Consider the following 21676-nt stretch of genomic DNA (forward strand, 5'->3'; position numbering starts at 1 on the left):
AAGTGAATGTTTTGCTATAAATCTCAATTATAATACCATCTTGTGCTAAAATTCTGGCTATTAGTTCAATAAAATTTGATCCATCTCCATCTACAGAGGGGTATTCACCGTTGCTGATTTCTTGCAAAACAAATCAGCGAATTCCATTTCTTTTGTGGTTTTGTCCACATATTTTTATGTAGGTTAAGTGGTGCATTTTGAAAAAAGGTTCAGAGAGGAGATTATTTGATACAATTATAAATAAATACGGTCTAGAAAACCAAGAATAACAGCTGAGAGGTTTCATCGTGCTGACCACACTACACCTCGTACTCAGCAGGTCTTAGGGCTGAGCAGCAGTTGCTTGGTAGATCATGGCCCTTCGAGGCTGTTACATTATGGGGTTTGGTTTTCTTTGGCGATAAGCACGTGGCAAAACAGACAGAACCTTTACCAAATCTCTCCCAAGAACAATAATTTTCCCCCAGAAGGAATGGAATGTCATTATTTATGGTATATTTTAGAAGACGATTCGCACACATTAATAATAATTTTGTGTGGCTATTTCTAGCCAGGTGCAGCCCTTTGTGGTGTGTGAGTTGCAGGGATATTGGGGACAGCATAAACACCCAGTCCCCGAGCCACTGGATTAACCAATGAAGATTAAAATCCATGACCCGCTCATGGGAATCGAACCCGGGAGCCTCTGAACCAAAGGCCAGTAGGCTGACCATTCAGCCGAGTCGGACATACACATTAATGAATGACTATTTGCCGTTGGGGATTTATTCTGCATTGAACGGTGCTAATCGAATATCACCAGCTGCTTTGGAATTCAACTTTAAACCAGATACTGTACCAAATTCTCATTTAAATTGAGAGGAATGTTTAATGTAACGTGCACTGTTCAACAGCTGGGCAACAAAACAGAACAGCGGTTTTCCCTGTCCATGACCAGTAAGACATGACTCTGTGTGTGTGTGTGTGTGTGTGTGTGCCTACTACCCTTCTACCTTCCCTATCATGCTTGCTGCTCAGCGCTGTCACGGTTCAGGCAGATTTGAGCTCACTAGTACGCGAGCGCATTAGCCAATCAGAATGTTATATTTTCTTTAATAATTTTAAAATATACGGCAAGAAATGTTTATGCTTTTAAGACACTATGCCAATCTACAGGCCAAGACCTTTCATCAGAATGCTTTACGATGTCAATCGGTTCAGCCGTTCTCTCAAATTTGCGGTAACAAAAATCAGCCTAATGTTTTAAATATATACATATACTCAAAAAATCAGCAACATCTCGTTTGTCAGGGGAGTTTTGAATATCCATCTCTTCTATTTCCTCTCTACTTAAAGAACTGTTGTTAGAAAACTCCTAGGGTGAACAATGATGGGTTCAGTGTCATCCTGGAGTTCATCAGCTTTCCACATTTTCTTTTTCCAAGTGGTTACCTTAGTTACTCCAGTTTTCAAGTGTAATATACGCAAGTCCTTCTTCAAGTAATCTCTCCATGTCCTTCTACTTAAAGTCCTTATTATGTACACTTGCATTATGCTTTACTTGAACCCACACGAGCTCAATTGGGTGTCTGATACGAGTTCATCAATCCCGTTCTTATCGTACTTACCCCTTTCCAAAGTGGTAATGCTCATTAAGCATATTTTCTAACAGGCCATCTTTGTACTGCAAATTATAATCTCTGAGCTATTGCTACGTATCACATCCTCTTCCTAACTTTGTTGGCAGTGGCCTGACTGGCTTTTTCTTCCTACTAGGATACGAAGCATTCCCTATAACAATGGCAGAACTTGGAGGAAAGTTTGGAAGTATATGTAATTTATCTGCAAAGTAGGTTTTGTAACAAGGCCCATCCATTTCATCATGTGTCTCAGCAGCTTTTTTTTTTTTTTTGACCGAGAAATACAGTACATATTTAGCATTTGGTGTGAACTTGTTTTGTTACCAGCGTGAACAAAAGCAAACCATGGCCTGAGAATGGTAGGAGTCTTTAAACCCAATTGCAAGTCACAAAGAAAAGCTTGTCTTGGCATTGTTTTTGTTTAATCTTTCCATTCCTTAGCCATAGTGACATCACACTTAGCCTATGTTTCATCTGTAAAAACAATGTTTTTCCCTTCATTTACAATTTTTTAAAATTTGCAGTAATACCTGTGATGCCAAGACCTACTTTATTCATCAGCAAATCTACAATAAAAATATCTAAATAGTGAACTTTCATTATGGAATACTCTTTGTTGACAGTTTTCACAACCCTTCATCCAGTGGTGTTTTAAGCTACTAGTTACTGTTTAAATTCTGGGGGAAAATAAAGGTTAACAACTCTATATACGGGACTGGCATTGTCATAAGATATATATTTCATGATAATTGATCCGTATTGAACTGTGATCACAATAATAGTTAAATATTTTATTTATAGGACCTACCTTTTCAGTATTGCACTACTTTGTATTGAAAGGTGGACGCTATAAATAAAATATATGTAACTATTATTGTGACTGGCATTGTGGAAAATATATGAAATAGGACAAGAAACAAATCTATTACAAAAATTACAAATATAGAAACATTATATAGTAATATATTATTCTACACTAAAAAAGTAAATATGTAAATATTATGTAATAAGTTAATATTGAAGTTGCACAAGAAAGTATTTTCGTCAACATAGCTTAATATTAAAACATACAAGATTCATATTACATTACCTAGTGGAGATTTTTATATATATTGAATAGAATCTGAGTCATTCAGTTTCTTCTTTCTTGATATAAAGAGAATTATGATAATTCACTAAAAACATATCTTCAATATATAACCATCACAATCAGAAAGTCAGGATACCACATAAGAACCAGTTACAGGCACAATATCTTTAAGATAAATGTATAACTTTCAGAGAACAATAGCTCTATCATAATAACGATAAGCACGGAATTTTCCAATCTTTTTACGAAAAGTATAATTAAAGGATCGGAAACAGTTGTCGCAGAAGTAGCAGTAATCAGTCCAGGTCCTTTCATTATCATGAGTGACCCACCTGAAAAGAAAACAAGATCTTATTTATTCATTTCAGTTTACCAATTGACTGAATGAACGCACATTTAGAGTACGGTACAGTGAACATAGAAAATTTTATACCCAGACACCAGGGTGCAGTATAAAAAAGCTCTTTATTTTGTCCAAGAATAGTTTCCTCTCTTCTATATGTTCATGTCCTGCTCTGAATTCTTGGTTCAGCCTTTCCTCAATTTCTCTGTTTATTGTCTTTCCAACCTACTGTACATTCTAGCTAATATTTTTGGTTCTTTCTTGTAACGTCTTGATTTTCCTATATCACACAGGGACACAGCAATCTGGGGCTCAAGATGGATTTACTCATAGAATTTATCCATCTGTACGATTATCCTTAAGCGTGTTAATTTCAAGCATTTCAAGGCTATGGGCTGTAACCAGCAAAAAAATACATAAAGTGTTTGTTTCAGGGGTGGCTCATTAATCTAAAAATTATTGGAGACCTATGCTGTTGTTGAAGTTATTGCATAGATTCTTTATTTCAGAGTCATGAAAACACGAGGAATTCCACCTTAACAGAAACAGATGGGACACGATATTCTTGCGAATTTACGCTGTAACAGAAGATTTAGTCAATATGCCAAACAATGCTCAAATGCCATTTTCAGCAATATGCTCTGAAGATTTTTATTTTTACAATTAGCTCTATGTTGCACCGACATTAATAGGGCTTATGGCAACGATGGGGTAGGAAAGGGCTAGGAGTGGAAAGGAAGCGGCCATGGCTTTATTTAAGGTACAGTCCCAGTATTTGCCTGGTGTGAAAATGGAAACCACAGAAAACCATCTTCAGGGCTGCCAACAGTGGGGCTCAAACACAACATCTCCCAAATGGTAAGCTGACAGCCACATGACCCGAATTGCACAGCCCCTTGCTCGGTATGCTCTGAAGAATCTGAATGATTATGCAATAATCATGTTGTATCCAGTAAGTGTGCAAAATCCTCCTTTATTATAAAAGTTTGTCTTATTGATGAAAAGTAAGCATTGCCCAAATGTTCAGGTTTCCCATGAGTGTGTACTCTAAAGACCAGCACCCACCCTCTCAGAAGGTTGCATGTCATATATAGCATGGCAAACAAGAAATAGTCTTTGCAGGATTGGAGAACTACAGTCTTGGAAATTCAGTAAACCAAGATGGTTTGAAATGAACATTCAGCACTCACCGGTTTCTTGATCTCTTCAGTTGTACTTACTGTAAGGGTTTCTGTGGTATGTCCACAAGTTAAAATATACTTTTGTGCAGTTGTCTCCATTAAGGAATGGGTATTTCTAACAAAAGATACACAATATCTGTTGTAGGATTCATATCGAACTGAAACTTGCATGCATGGCTTCCACAGGGCTGAAAATGCTTGCCTGTAGGAAACATCTCTCACTTACATGCACTAGAATCCATGCCATATGGGCCCGACAGTACGATTGCCATGGTATCCTAATTACCCAATTGTGTTAGATACACGTTTCACAGTGTCAGAGGCTAGGCCCTACACCCTTTTTTTTAACATTGAAAATGTTTCTTAGATCACACAGTATAGGCCCCCCCACTTTAGCAAAAACGTAAAGTTAAACTATTTCACTCATTTGTAACTAAAGCATTGAGGGTAGAGAAATGGTGAAGGTGTCAAAACATGTGTTCTGGAGAGCTCTATCAAGTGAAAAAAGAACATTTTGGAGATAATGTCTGGTTCAAATGTTATTCACGAAAAACCCATAAGGGCAATTTTTAAAAATGAACTTGTTCCTCAATTACTAACTGATGTTAATTTTAAATATTTCAATAAATAGATTGAGCCTTTATTAAAAAATTTCTTTGCCAGATTTTTGAATTTCACAAAATTAAGGTCTCTAATTCGATTTGAAGGGGGTTATATATGATGAAACAATAGCGTTACTAGTGGTAGAGTTAGTCAACCAAGGAGTTTCCTGTTTGAGGTTATGTTATCTAATAATGAATCACGTGAGTATGTCGTGCACCATTATGCTGCCAACATGTCAATGTCTTTTGGTTGCAAATACGTTAGAAAAGTGGAAAATACTTAAAGTGGTGTTTTTTACAATCGATGTGTGTTGATCGAACGGGCAAAGCAAGGAGAAGCATTGATGATCGCCTCCTTTAACTTTCAAAAGTCTTCATGGTCATAGGGGAGATGTCACTGGTGATTCGATCGTTCCAAAGATGTCTCTCTTGGTGATGTCGGAAACTTGCATGAATGGAGAAGGAGGTCTGGCATGTCGAGATGATCCTCGCAATAATCCATGTAGAAACTTATGCATGACAAGAGATCTGAAGAGAGGATATTCTGGTGATAGTGGTGAAACTATATGTTTAGAAGGATATCGATGTATCACAAGATCTCGACTATGTCCAATAATGGACCAACTATATTGGTATTAAGTGTTACAGTTCATCAAATACATCGATAAACATAGTATGGAACAGAGAGTTCCAGTTATAAGGTTTTATTGTACACCCAACATTAGTGCAGTTCTATTGATGCTCCTGATGGACAGGGCTCTCCTTACCTTTTATATTGGTGTTACGGAACTTCATATTAGTAAGAAAGATCTGTATTACAGTCCTTTGATTTTATGCAGAGATTTCAACTTTGATTTCAGGTTGAATTCTGCTGCATTAACAGTCATCAGTTATTATTATTATTATTATTATTATTACTTTTTTTGCAATTTTCTTTACATTGTACTAACACAGATAGGTCTTATGATGATGATGGAGATAGGAATGGCCTAGGAGTGGGACCGTGACCTTCATTAAGATACAGACCCAGCATTTGCCAGGTGTGAAAATGGGAAACCACGGGAAACCATCTTCAGGGCTGCCGGCAGTGGGGTTCGAACCCAGTATCTCCCGGATGCAAGCTCACAGCCGCGTGCCCCTGACCACACGGCCAACTCGCCTGGTCATTAATTATTTACACAAGCATATTTTAATGTATACTAGTAAACACTTGGGGATCAGTACTCTTAACGGAACGACTCTTGATGTACTTTTCAGCAAGATGACACCACTCGAAATGATGTATTATACGTTATACCTAAGTACTCGCAGAGTGATACTTGTATCGGTGCTCAAACAAAAGAAATCACATGTTGAGGATGTATCAATCATGAGTCCGACAGCTGATGAAACCATTGACATTTATAGACATCATTAGTGAGGAGTCTGAGAAGCAAGCTAAATCATTTGAGAAGAAAGAAACTCAAATACATCTGACAAAAGATTTTTTCTGTTGGAGTCTAAATGTGTAGAATCTGCTCCTTACCTGTAATAATTAACACAGCTGCTTGTGGCATCACGTGTATTTCCAGCTATGGTGCACAGTGTATTATTTTATTATCCACATTCATATTAAGATTTGAAAAAGAAAAAAAAATTCGTGCAGTAAATATCTGATGAAGTACCCCTTGACCTTCTGCACCTGAATACAGGCCTCTGATTTGTTTAGATATTCATGGAATTTAATTGTTTAAGAGATGATTTGTTGTCTGTAGTGTAGGTCCCAGCAGTCGCATCCCCATTTGTGAACTATACAGGTAATGGCCGAGAGTGATTCGGAGAGTTGGGATACCAATTGCTATAGAATAGGAGTGAGCATGTTGGACATGCTCTTAATAGTGACCCTTTTCATGTTTCTGTGGTCAGGGCTACTCAAACCATTGCAAGATCCTTAAACTGTTGGAAGAGAAAACATTTCTCAGTGGCACTATGTGTTATCATGACCAGGACTCTGCTTCACAGCAAATTATAGAACGCATTTGCATTGATTTTCAGCAAGCCTCAGTGAGTGATCATGTTTCACTTCCACTGGACAGACAAAGGACACATGGTAGGAAACAAACTCAGTGACTGAAACGGGTAGATTTGGAATAATGATTAAGACTGTTTTAGTGGATTCGCCATCTGAAGCAACAGCTAAGGGAGTTCTATGAGGCACCAAGTGATGTAGCAGGAAGATCAACAGCAATGGTAGCATAGTGCTAATGGGCTGTTTCAACTGTTGAAACTGAACAGAAGAAGGTAATGAGTACATGTGGTGAAGATATTGAAGCTATACAAAAGTAGGGGTGCCAGATGGATAACAGATTATGACCGACTTCAAATTCAGGAAATCTGCAAGGAATCTATAAGTTATTCTAGGATTCCACAATACACACCACTATCTTACTAACAGTGAACTATTGTACCACTGGCCAAAGACAGAGGAAGTGTAGCAAGTCTACTGTCAGACAAGGGAAGAATGGCTTCAGGGTAAGAGAACTGGACAAAAAGTACACAGGCAAGAAAGTCCAGGATACAGAAAGAGAACAGAAAGTATCCAAGGATGCTGTAGCAGAAATGTTAAGGAAATGAATAATAAAGTGTAGGAGATATCCTTTTAAGTTTACAAGTGTCCCAGACTGCATTAATCCATCAAGCTGTACACATTTTCATATTTTCACAATCTTGCGTACCGTATTTCTATTCAAGTGCATACTTAATAAATTAATACAAACTCTCTGGAACTCTATGAACTTTGATGGGTGAAGAAAGGAAAATGTCTACTGAATCCCCAAGTTTGTTCAGAAATCCAGTGCTGTCTGACACCCAGGAATTTCTAGGAGTTGCAGTCTACATTTCAAGAGATGAATAATCCACTATTTATATTTTTCATGTGATGGAGTTGCATCCTTACTTAAGTGTAACTTTCATGTTATGCATTTTTCATTGCATAGTGAGCTTCCCTACATCATTCAGAGAGGTTGATGATCCTGAAAACTTTGTTCTCCTCTGAATGTTGTCACCGATTCCTCATTTGGAATTCCACTTTCCAATCTGACACAGGCTCTGTTCAAGAAAAATGCAAATTATTTTCTGGTTGAAAGGTCTACCATTTGCTTCCTTACATTCATTTAGGTTTCCATACAAAATCCAAGCAATGATCTCAGCTATATCAACCAGATGGTAAAATAATCAAAATTATAATGTTCTGGGATTCGTTTTGTTGCAATAATACTTAACTGTCTAAGGTCATATAGCAAGCAAGTAAATTCTCCTTTGCACATGCATAATGCTGCTCATTTAAGTATTAATACAATGCAGCCCCAAGTGTTCTTAACAAGCTTCAATATTAATAAAGGAGTTTTCAGTTCAGTGAAATATTTTCTCAGTACTGGGAATTCAGATGAAGTCATACTAAGAGTCACAAAAAAGCGCTCCAGTTAGTAACTTTAAATTATAAAGAGCAATTACAGAAAACTTTTATTGATGCGTTGACTTTATATCAAATTTTATTTGATTAAAGAAGAAATTGCACACCACTGAGTTAATACAGCAATGATCAGACTGGCCCCAGAACGCTTTGTTGCCGCGTGACTCGGCGCTCTTCATCCTGCTGTCGTTTTCCCGTGGTAAGTCACTGACAGAGCGGAGGTCTGGTATGTATGTTGTATTTGCACATAGTCGAGATGCTACCAAGGTCACCATTATCAGGAGGAGAAATGGAGAAGATTTTGAGTACAATTTGTTTCTTTAAATGTGAGGGTTTTAAAGCAAATGATAAGACGAAGGTATTAGAATGACTGGGAATCTCAAAACAGCTATGAAGATAGCATTTAATGGTCTGCCTATTATACTGGTAATTTTATTATTATTTTTTAAAATTCTTGTAAGATGTGATAAATGATATCTATTTAAAGATGCTCATTAAGAACCATAACATGGTTTTTAAAGAATAAAATATAAGAAATAATAATAATAAAGATAGCAACAACAATGATAATACTAAGGGAACACTAAGGGTAAAGCACCTGTAGGGGAAGTGCAGCACATTTTTGACCCGACCAGGGTGGGGGGCATGACGTAATGGAGGGACAGCAGACTGACAGCTGTTTAGATTTGAGCTAACGAAAGAGCAACAGGTTTTCGAACACCTTGCATTGTATGCTGGAATGGTGATGAAGCAGGGCTTCATTAAGGTAAGTTCCAAATCTCAAATTCATAGATGTTTGGGAACAAATAAATATAAACATTTTCAAATATTGAATGTGACTTGATCAAATCTGATGATGTTCTTTTAAGAACAACACATGTCATTTTTTGTTTAATAGCGTGTATTTTATTCCTTGTTTAATAATATGTTTTTTACAGGTACAGTATATTATAGTGTATTATTTGTACTGAAATTGTGTATTTGGCAGACTGGAAGGTTTTTAAGTTTACATTTAAACTGAGTCAACATTGAAAAGTGTTATTTAAAACAAAAATCAATGTCAATAAAAGTGAAACTTCATCACTACAAAATGATCATAAAACTGGAGAGCTTGTATGCCGCTGAAGGTTTGGTCTTAAGCAAAAAGGGAGGAATTGATCAATGAAAGGAAGAACTAAGAAAAATAAAAATGAATGGGGGAGAAAGAACATTAAAGAAGTTTACTTGAAAAATGAAAAGCTTTCAGACAATATCAGGAAAAGGAGGATTACTTCTATAGCCATTTGGTCTGGATAAATCCAAAGAGGTTAACAAAGAAATTATTTAATTTTGAGAAAAATTCCAAAACACAAATCCAGGTTTCATCGAAGTTAAAGAGGATATGGCTGAACTGGGTATCACAAGAAACAAGATTGCATAGAGATGCTTTTAGGGAAAGGATTAAGGATTTTAGGGGGTTTGACGAAAAAGAGAAGAAGGAAAGGAAATCTGTCTGAATGGAGGAAAGAAGGAGGGGACATAGTGAAGTTACTTCAAGTGGTCCACAGCTGGCCAAGATCAAGGAAGAAGAAGACAATCTCTTGGAAATAAGAGAGCTAATCTTTTTTTAAACCTGTCGTTGCAGGCCCAAAGCCCTTGTGCAAATGATGGTGATGGGAAATGGTTGATATAACTGCATGAAAAACTAACTTATGTTTTTAAAGAACATGTGCTATTTTGCTGACAGCAGTATGGAGTACAGCGCCAAGTCATAAGAGCGGCAATACAGCACTCTGGGGCCATTCTAATCATCGCTGTGTTAATTGAGCAGCATTATTCTCTTTCTCGATGAAATAAAATGAGATATAAAATCAATGCATCAATCCAAGTTTTCCATAATTATAATCAATAATACTAATTGGAACGCTTGTAAAGGCACCCAGTACAACTTTATCTGAGTTCTCAAAACACAGAAAATGTTTCTTCACTAAACTGGAAACTTTTTTTTAATTAATAAAGATAGAAGTCTATAATTTCAGAAGCTTATTAAGAACACTTGGGGCTACATTGTATAAAAATTTGGTTATGATCGGGTGGTAAGGTTTTATTCATGTTTTTAAAATGGAGGTTCATCTGCAAAAGGTTGGAAAATAGGTTCCTTTCCTGATCCCATCAAAATATCTGAAGTATTAAATATACAAAAAATGTATGTATTTTGTGATTGGCCCATTTGTTTGTATTTATAGAGTTCTAAAATCAAGTCTACATAATTCTGAATCTGTGAGTAGAGCAACCCTGGCACACTTATGACATAAATATACCCAAGGTTAATAGAGAACAGTATACCGTACTGTCCAATATCAATACAGAAGGAAGTAACTTTGTTCAACAAGCATCTAATCTACTGATCAAAAGCAAAGAAGAGTAATCTACAATTTCAATACCTCACAAGTGATACTCTTTTTAAATAAATAAATAAATAAATAAATAAATAAATAAATAAATAAATAAATAAATAAATAAATAAATGTTATTTATCATGGAACAATAGCTCTAGATAACAAAAGTGTAAAATATCCCCTCCAAAAATAATCTAGAAACTGAAAACACAAGATGAATATGAATTGTGTGAGGGCATTACTACATTATGACAATGTATAACTCACCTGGCTGTATGCAGTTTACACACCATGCACAAATGACTCATCTTCCTCACAATGCGTAGATGAAAAGGGTAATTCCTAGATACCAGTGGATCTGACTCATTAAGAAGTCTGAAATAAATAACAGCGAGAATGTTTATTCACCATCACTCTGAAGTAACAGAAATGATTTCCAATGATTTCATGGTAAGTGATGAAAAAAAACAAGTTATCACTTGTGATTAGAATCATCACTGCAATTATGGGCAGAAGAAAGAATGCAAACTATGCCCAAACAAACTCAAACTCTTCATCAAACAAATCAGCATCTGGAAGAATAAGATACTGTATGTTAACAGTTTAAAAAAAAAGACTAATAATAGATTTCAAAGGAATCCAATAATAAGATTGATTCTCTATTCCTTTGCTTTACGTCTCACTGAAAGCGACCGTGGCCTTAATCAAGGTACAGGTACACCATGGAAAACCATCTTCAGGGCTATTGACAGTCGGGTTTGTACCCACTATATCCCGGATGCAACACACAGCTGTACGCCCTTAACTGCACGACCAACTCGCCTGTTCTTTCTATTCATCAATCCCAAATTTGAAGGCAGTACTGAATGAAGATATAGAGACTGTTCTTTCGCATTTTCATATTTCTTCTCATCTCCTCAATACGTTGTTATTCTTCTCACAGTGACCTGTCTTAGAGTTTTACTCTGTCATGCATTCCATTTCATGTTAGGACCTGATTTGTCATTTGTTCTGTTTACCTTTCTGGGGAAAAGTAAAATTCCTTTACTTCTTTTGTGATAATTCATGGTAGGACTAATAGGCACACTCACCATAGGCTGCAGTAACAGGCAGTCATACTGATGAAGCAGCGGAAGAATGTGGAATATTTATGAGACAGATGTTGAGCAACCGAGATATTTGCATTGTGTTGTACACAATCAATTGTCTGAACGTTGCTATTAGTAAACAGAAGATTTTAAATACCAGTGGAAAATTACTGTAAATAAACATTTAAGGATGTAAAAATGTCCTGTGAATAAACATGCCAACATTTAAGAGAGCAAGGTAGAGATTCCTGCAAAACCTATTATTAGTAGTTCACCTCCCCTTCCCACGCATGGTACAGTGGAACCTCGATTATCCGTTCCCGGAAAGTACGTTTTCCCGGAATATGCGTTAAAATTACGTGGTCCCGAGAGCATCGTAATGAAATCACATTGTAAAAGTCCCGCATTATCCGTTCCTCGAAGAAACGATTTCCCGGATCAACCGTCCAGAAATTCCAGTCCCATCAACGCTAAATCCTCGATCAATCGTTTTTTAATAAACTGTATCTCACGAAAGGACGGCTATGGCATATTTATGGATCTTGGCGATCGGCGGTGAACTTGCGTAAGGGACCATCTTAGCATCGCATTCGGGTGGTATTGTTTAGAGAATCTCGGAAAATCATAGGGCAGAGAGTGGCCACAGCAATTGCTAGAAGACACGGCGCATTTCTACAGCTCTGCGAAGACGGAACGAGTTTCGTCAAATGTTCGCACTTATAAAACGTCCATATTATGTCCAGGGTTAGATGTTTTCTTATTTACATTTTTTCGATCGTACTGCCGAAGGGGTTTTCGGCACTTTGCTCAGGGCACTGCAGACCTAAGTGGGCTTTCAGGCAGGAATCGAAACTGCTCCTTAACACAAATTCAGTATTTTTTATATTATCGTACATGATTATGTTAGCGAGACGAAAACAGATGTTGCACCTTACATTAAAAAAAAAAAGAAAGCCATGGGAGGTCTTGGGATTGCCTATTACTGTTACTAATGTAAGACTGGGAATTTTACGTTTTCGTGTTAAAATACCAAAAACCGCAGTCGTTTTACTTGCGCACGTTTCATTTTAAATGATTGGTATCATTTCAAACTCGTACTGACATGTGCAGCGAGCGCACTTTCCAGATGACCTCAAGGTCACGAATAACCGTAATTTCTGAAGTTTTGATATTTCTTTTATCTTTCCAGTTTGATTGGATTTGTGACGCGCAGAACTGAATATAATGTATTCGAGAACTTTTACGAATCGATACTTACATTCGAAACCATGTTTTCGAGTTCAACATAACCTTTAAAAGTCGATGTAGGCCTAATTTGCGCGGTACGAGATTTCCAGAAACTGACTACGAACAGTATACCGGTGACCAAATTACAATGAAAGATTAAGAAATGAACGGATTTCGCCATCATTTTGGGTGCTTTTGTATCTAATATGTTTTTTTTTATTTATCAGATGAGAGAATTAAAAGCTACTTGTGGTCGATTGTCGTTTGGCTTGGCGTTGTTAGATTTTTCGAAGAGTTTGGCTAGCGTAATCAAAGTTGCTGAACTGAAAGAAGTTTTCACGGGAAACTGACGAAGATTCCCCTGTAAAATTGAATATAAAGTATCGAGATTTTCAACTCGCGTACCGGTAATTAATGCGGTTCGCGGTCTAACATGCCCGGCTCTCATCCAGAGGGCCCGGGTTCGATTGCGACCAGGTCAGGCAATTTTACCTGGATATAAGTCTGGTTCCAGGTCCACTTAGCCTACGTGATCACCTTTAATTGTGGAGCTACCGTATCTAATGGTGAGATGGCGACCCCGATCTACAGAGCCAGGAATATCGGCCGAGAGGATTCGTCGCACTGACGATGCGCCCCTCGTAATCTGCAGGCCTTCGGGCTGAGCAGCGGTCGCTTGGCAGGCAAAGTCTCACTGGGGCTGTAGTTTGGTTTGGTTTAGGAGTTTTTGTAAGATTATAATTATACATATTTCATTTTTGTGATGTTTAGCCAAATTGATAGTTTTCATTCATTCCCGGATTTTCCGTTTTCCCGTGTTGTACGTTTTATTTTCACGGTCCCTCGAAAAACGGAGAATCGAGGTTTCACTGTACTACAGCTCTGATGGGCGTTGTCCTGCCAAGCAGCCACTGCTCAGTCCAAATGCCTGATTTGGGTGTTACGTAGTCAGTGCAATGAATACTTTTGGCTAATATTCTTGGATTTCTAGACTGAGGTCTCTATCTCACCTTCAGGTAGCTCTTCATATATTCTCACGTAGGCCGATTGGACCTGAAGCCACCCCTCAGATGAGGTACAAATCCCTGACTTGGCCAAGAATCTAACCCCATGAATACATGAATTATACATAAAATGAAAATCCACAGCTCGTTTCCAGTCATTCGACTGGGTCAGGGATAGAATGAATGAAGCCCCCCTACTGGCAAAGATAGGAATTGTACCAGCTGCCAAAGCCTGTCGCACTCTGGGGCAATGGTTAATGAATGACAGATGAAATGAAATGATATTGGAAAATGTTGCTGGAATGAAATATGACAGGGAAAACCAGAGTACCCAGAGAAAAACATGTCCTGCCTCCGCCTTGTCCAGCACAAATCTCACATGGAGTGACCAGGATTTGAACCACGGAACCCAGCGGTGAGAGGTGGCATGCTGCCAACTGAGCCATAGAGGCTACAGTCATACATAAAATATTACAACAAATAATAAGAAGATAGGTGCTTGAGGAAAAGTTTCCCAAGTATAACACTATAAATAATCTAACTTAAAATCATTTTACTTTTGCTAAAAATATTAAAATAATATACATACATCTTCATTATAGACAGTTATGCTTTTCAGTCTTCAGTCTGCATGCCTCCATGAATTAACTACGCACCTCCATAATCCTCTATTTGCAACTAGTTCTGTGGCCTTGTTTAGTTTCACACCTTTTATTAAATCATCAAAGATGTCTTCCCATGATTTCTTCTTGGATAATGTAGAGTTTGAGGGATGTTCCACCATTCAACACATTACAACAATTTATTCAAGACCAGTTTCGACTCCATGGAGTCATCATCAGTTCTTGGTGAAAATTAAATTAAGGGGAAACTGATAACAATCATCATAATGAAAAATTCACGGACCTAGAGGTGGTTGCTTGGAAATACATCATTGAGTTGATAGATATTACCTAGAAATGTAACACTTGGCAAGGAGAACTTGGAGCTTAGAAAGTTCCCAGTTCTGGCTCTAACAGTCTTGTGTTCATAGAACACGAAACACTGGAATTACATGTACTGGATTGAAAATATATACAAAACACAATAACAACACTTATAACGGTGTGGAAAACTTGGCTCTCTAAGAGCATTCTTGGATTTGACAGTCCTGTTTCTGTCTGAAAAAGACTGGATGAAATACACACAATGAAGCAAAATGATTTGTTTTGCTTTGTTTCTTTCATCTATGAACAATTCCCTATCTAGATGTTTTTGTTTGGAACCATTTTTGTATACACACTTTTTGTTTTTCATTCCGCCAAGATCTTTTCCCCCAGACTTTAAACACAGCTGTTCCTAGACATTCCTTTACCATTACTACTACAACATTCCTGTATGCTACCCATTCTTTTTCTATGCCCTGATCAAGCTGGATGTCTATTTTTTGGAATTTTTTGCTCCTTCTAATTTTCTCATGGTTGTCCACCCTTATCCAGCTGCAGACAGACTTCACTTTCTCTGTTTCGGGCCTAATGCAGATCAAATAGTAGTCTGTACCATAGAAAAATATCTAGAATACCTGCACGTACCTACCCTCCCATGTGCAAATAATGAATAACCTTATGCTTGAAGAATGAATTTGTGACTACTATTCCCAAACAAGCACAGAATTTCAGTAAATGCTTCTCATTCCTGTCTGCTTCCATATCTTCCCAACAATTCACCAATCACATTCCCATATCTTTCAGTTCTATTTCCAGTTCTTACTCTGAAATTGCTCATTAGCGTTACCAGTATCCTGTCTTTGCTTTTGATCATGACTGCGATGTCACTCAGTACTTCATAAACTGTGTCTATCTTCACCTGCTCCCTCACATTGTGAAAACACCAAGATGCTATTCTTGTCCTACTTACTCCAAATGCTAGGTCTAACCTCATCATTTGGTGACTTCTGTGCCAAACAGAAATTATATTGCATTCTGTGGCATTCCTGATAAACAGTCCTACCCCACACTCCACCCTTCACCATTTGAACACATATTAAAAAAACACATTATAACCTCTTATATCTTCCTCGGTGGTTCCTCTTACCTGAGAATCACTAAAGCAATGTGCTCAAATATGTCTTCAAATGATTATTTACAGGATATACTTTGTGTGGTCTTCTAGTATAGTCTTGCTCCTCTTCTTTGTTGCTCTCTGCTCTTCTTTTCATGATACTTGTAACAGAATGATGGCACTTTACGATCAAAGATCAAATGCATGCTTTAGCAACCTCCTAACCTAAGCTAACCCAACCCCATGGTACTACAGCCCTGAAGGGCCTTGGCCTACTAAGTGACCGCTGCTCAGCCCGAAGCCTGCAGGTTACGAGGTGTCGTGTGGTTGGCACGACAAATCCTCTTGGCCATTATTCTTGGCTTTCTAAACTGGGGCTGCTATCTCACAGTCGGATAGCTCCTCTATTCTAATCACGTAGGCTGAGTGGACTTCGAACCAGCTTTCAGATCCAGGTAAAAATCCCTGACCTAGCCAGGAATCGAACCCGGAGTTTCCGTATAAGAGTCAGGCATGCTACCCCTACACCACGGGGTTAGCATTCTCCAGAAGAGATAATAATGCAGTTGCCATTGTGCCTACCCTTCTCATTCTGTTTTATGGTTTATTAATAAGTCATTTTTAATGTATTTTTATACTTTAGAAATGTCATGTCCTGGACACACAATATAAAACATTTGCATCATCACAGTATAAATTTTCCAGTTAACTCATTCCTGGTTGCCAGCATTTCACCCCAGTGTACCAAGTTGGGTTCATCAGCACGGTATGCACTAGCCATGCATCTTGGTGGGTGTGCCATTTACCAACTGATGAGTCCAACTTGGCACACTGGGGTGAAATGCTATCAAACCAAACTGCACACCACTGCACTAAATTCCTGATGAGCCTAGGCCTACCAAGTGACCGCAGCTCAGTCTAAAGGCCTGCAGATTACAAGGTGTCATGTGGTCTGCACAGCAAATCCTCTCAGCCATTATTCTTCGTTTTATAGATGGGCGCCGCTGTCTCACCATCAGATAGTTCCTCAGTTGTTCTCACACAGGCTGAGTGGACCTTGGAACCAGCCCTCAGATCCGGGTATCTACTGGGTAAAAATCCATGGCCTGACCAGGAATCGAACCTAGGACCCCTGGATAAGAGGCAGACATACTACCCTTAGATCAAGGGTTCTCATCCTGGCAGGCTCAGGATGCAGGAACGTAATGCAAAAAGAAAAAATGCCAATTTAGAACTTACTTTCAATACAGATATCTGAATAGTGAAATTAAAAGTTTTAAAAATAATGTGAAACAAAATTTATTTAAATCATGAATAGGTGAAGTGGTGCTACATTAGCTTCACTCCAGTGACTGCTACTGCTGACCTGGTTGAGAATCAAATCTGTGACCTCTGGGTGAAAGACCACTCCACTCGCTATGTTCTTGTATTACTAATTGTCCTTGCATAACAGCAAGGTCCGTTACAGACATTCCCCACACGGATGTTTACTCCAACCTGGATAACTTACTTTGCACTATTTCAAGGTAAGGAAGGCTCTGTGGCAAGGTGGTAGACAGGATCAAAACACTGGGCCAGCACATCTGCTTAGTTCAAACCCACATTAACATGAGCATTTTCTTCCCCCTGAGGTCCTCGCTGCACTTCACACATTGTCCATCGCAAATGCTGGAAAATGGTGTCACTGTAATGACACACTGAAGCTAACTACCAGCATGTGGAAAAAGTGGAAGACAACGATGAAGAGGTAATGGATACAATTTTGTACAAATTTTGTTAGTCCTAGTCTTCAGTGCCTATTTTAACCCTGTGAATGCCTATTTAAAAAGCCAAGTCATCTGCGTACAGGCCACGAATGCTTTGGGAGGGATGGAAGGTAACATTTGGTGGAGAGGAATTAAGCTGGTACTAATTTTTGGTGTAGGCTGAGAACCTCACAGCCATGCGCACCTCTGGAAGTGGAAATCTTGTTTCTTTCATTTTTTGACTTGTGATGGGGAATCGAACCCATGTGTTCCAAATGAACAGAACACATCTTTACCATGTTAACCAGGCATCCCCCTGAATGCCTATTTGGGCTGCCTAAAAGAGGATTTTTAATGCCTAAATGTCCTCAAGTTTTAGAATTATAATATTCAAAATTTAAGACCATGGTTACTGCTCACTCAGTTGGAACCTTGGTTAAATGGTCAGTGTACTGATCTTTTGTTCAGAGGGCCTTGAGTTTAATTCCTGGCTGGGTTAAGGATTTTGAGTATTGTCTGTTAAGGTCATCACCCCAAAAGTTAGTTGGCTACTTACATAGCACCACCAAAGGTTATGCGGTCATAAGGAAACCATAAAAATCATATGCAACTCTAAAATGAGGTGTACTAGGCAATACGAGGAACGAGGTAGTTTCAATATAGTTGGTCCATTATTGGACATTATAAATTTTCCAGTTAACTCATTCCTGGTTGCCAGCGTTTCACCCCAGTGTACCAAGTTGGGTTCATCAGCACGGTATGCACTAGCCATGCATCTTGGTGGGTGTGCCATTTACCAACTGATGAGTCCAACTTGGCACACTGGGGTGAAATGCTATCAACCAGGAATGAGTAAGCTGGAAAATTTATAATGTCCAATAACGGACCAACTATATTGGTCTTATAAATTTACTCATTCGGAACAAATATTTCAGGTTCCCTATGGGAATCAACATCTTTATCACGAGGTAGTTTGCCGCTGAATTCCTCACGGAGTTAAAATGTGTCATTGCAGCACAACCAACCCTATGAGAAGAACATTCCATAACATTAAGACACACCATCCATACCTCAGCAGTTTCTTTACTTTATCCATCAAGACATGGCAGCAGGCGTGGATTTTAAATGTGGATTATTAATTCCATTGGCTCAGGGACTGGGTATTTGTGTTCACCTTATTAAACTTCTCTTTACATGCAACGCAACACACTACCAACCACCACAGAAACACTTACAGTAATAGTTGATACCCTCCATAAAGTATTGTAACCAGGAAGAGCATCTGGCTGAAAAACTGGGCCTTGTATAGACAAGAAAAGTGTTCCACCGATCAATACTTATTTATTGTGAATGAATTATTACACTAGTACTGGTTTCGGCCTTTCATGGCCATCATCAGCTAGTACATAACATTTATAGTCAATAGACAAAATTACAAAGATGTGACGTTAGATCATCCGGATGTCTAATGAAGAATGGAAGTAAAATATATTGCAGTATTGTTATGTTAAAATATTTGTAATTAAAGGTGGTGGTGATGGTTACAATAAACTAAAACCTATTGAGTGTACATGATATGAGTGCATTAAAAACATTAAAACATATGTTCTATGGCTGATATACTTTATATTGATGTGTTGTAAGAACTCTTTTGTCATTAAAATTTTTTGAAAATTGAATACTGTGCAATTCAACTATTGATGTACTCCAGTAAGTTTTATATATACTGCGAGGCAGGGTTTGGTTTTGGAGCAGTTGGTGGCGACACCTCTCTTGTCTATGCATGTTATGTGGTTGTTATTATTGTTGTTGTGGAGGTTGTGTACTGTTATGTTTGAAGACTTGCTTTGTTATGGAACATTCTCGATGATCACCTAATACAACTAAATTAGCACAAGAACCACAAGAAGATTGAAGAATGAATGCTACACAACATGAACTCAAATTTTAATAGATGTTTTTAAAATATATAGTATGTTTTAATGTGTTATATTTTTCAAGTGTTTTATACTGTGGCCTATATGTTTTAATGTTTTTAATGTACTCATATCCATGTACACTCAATAGGTTTTAGTTTATTGTAACCATCACCACCACCTTTAATTACAAATATTTTAACATAACAATATATTAATATATTTTACTTCCATTCTTCATTAGACATCCAGATGATCTAACGTAACATCTTTGTAATTTTGTCTAATGACTATAAATGTTATGTACTAGCTGATGATGGCCATGAAAGGCTGAAACCGGTACTAGTGTAATAATTCATTCACAATAAATAAGTATTGATCGGTGGAACACTCTTCTTGTCTATACATTGAATCCAATCAATACGGAAAATGAAGCTTATAAATAATAAAACTGGGCCTTGTTGCAGCAACCATTCTCCTCTCAGTTCTGCTGTTCTTTTCACTTCCTTGTAGTTTTTACATGCCATCAAGTATCTCAAATCCTCAAACTTCCTTGGTCTTCTTCTTCCTTTCTTTCCTAGTATTTTTCCTTCAAAGACATTTGCTAGGAAGTTATTATGTCTTAGGATATGACCCACAAGTTTTATCACCAGGCGAGTTTGGCTGTGCGGTTAGGGGTGCGCAGCTGTGAGCTCGCGTCCGGGAGATAGTGGGTTCGAACCCCACTGTCGGCACCCCTGAAGATGGTTTTCTGTAGTTTCCCATTTTCACACCAAGCAAATGCTGGGGTTGTACCTTAATTAAGGCCATGGCCGCTTCCTTCCCATTCCTAGGCCTTTCCTGTCCCATCGCCGCCATAAGACCTATCTGTGTCGGTGCGACGTAAAGCAAATAGCAATAAAAAATAAACAAGTTTTATCTTCCTTCCTTCCATATCCTTTATCAGTCTCCGTTGCTCATCGATTTCCTTTAGAACACCTAGATTCGTCTTTTTTTACAGTCCAGCATATCCTCGTCATTTTCCTCCAAATCCACATTTCTGTTGCTTCCAACGAATCTCTTTCCTATTTTTTTTTTCCAATAGTCCAGCTCTCACAACTGTAAAGTAGTACCCTCCAAACAAAGGATTTTACAAAAGCCTTTCTTGTTTTTCAACTTAAGTTATATGGGTATTTGTTAAAAGACTTTCTTTTATTCTGAAAGGCCTGTTTAGCAAGAGCTATTCTTCTTTTGATTTCCTTGGTGCATCTGTTGTCTTCAGTGATAATGCTTCCTAAGTAACAGAAATGTTGCACTTGTTCTATTTTGGAATTTCCTATTCTTATGTTTGTATAAACTTTCCTGCCATCTTTGCTCACAACTAAAATTTTGGTTTTCTTACTATTGATTTTAAGTTTGTAATGTTTCAATGTATCACACAGAACAGCCATCATTCTATTTAATTCCTTCACAGAGTTTGCTACTATGGAAATGTCATCAGCAAATCTAATACTGTGGATTCTTTTCCCAATTATCTTTATTCCTTTTGTCCTTTCCCTTTAAAACACATATTGCTTCTTCAATAAACAAATTGAAAAGGTATGGTGAGAGTGGACAACCCTGCCTCACTCCTTTCTTGATTCTTGCCATTCTTGTACATCCATTCACCACTACCTTTGTACACGGGTTCTTCTCAATTTTGCAGACGAGTCTCCTATCTTTCCAGTCAATTCCTACTTTCTTCACACATTTAACAATAATTCCCAGTTTATCATGTCAAAGCTTTTTTCAAGTCAATGAATGCTATAAACACCTTTCTGTTCATTTCTAATAATATTATTCACTTTACGTCCTACTAACTACTTTTACAGTTTTCCGAGACGGCAGAATTGAGTCCCGCAGGAGTTCTTTTACGTGCCAGTAAATCTACCGACACAAGGCTGTTGTATTTGAGCACCTTCAAATACCACCGGACTGAGCCAGGATTGAACCTGCCAAGTTGGGGTCAGAAGG

The 21676-nt window shown here is 37.9% G+C and overlaps 1 protein-coding gene across 1 annotated transcript in view; it reads right to left on the reverse strand.

Annotated features, from left to right (window-relative positions):
* Positions 1-2677: 2677 nt before the first annotated feature.
* LOC136879351 (snRNA-activating protein complex subunit 3) overlaps positions 2678-21676 on the reverse strand; it is a 43249-nt gene continuing 24250 nt past the window's right edge. The window contains exons 4-5 of the mRNA XM_067153167.2: positions 10932-11039; positions 2678-3041 (exon numbers count right to left, since the gene is read on the reverse strand). Coding sequence (XP_067009268.1) covers positions 2897-3041; positions 10932-11039 — 253 coding nt within the window. The 3' untranslated portion in view covers positions 2678-2896. The remainder of the gene's footprint in view (positions 3042-10931; positions 11040-21676) is intronic.

This window comes from Anabrus simplex, chromosome 8, assembly GCF_040414725.1.
Source record: "Anabrus simplex isolate iqAnaSimp1 chromosome 8, ASM4041472v1, whole genome shotgun sequence".
Taxonomy (NCBI): Eukaryota; Metazoa; Arthropoda; class Insecta; order Orthoptera; family Tettigoniidae; genus Anabrus; species Anabrus simplex.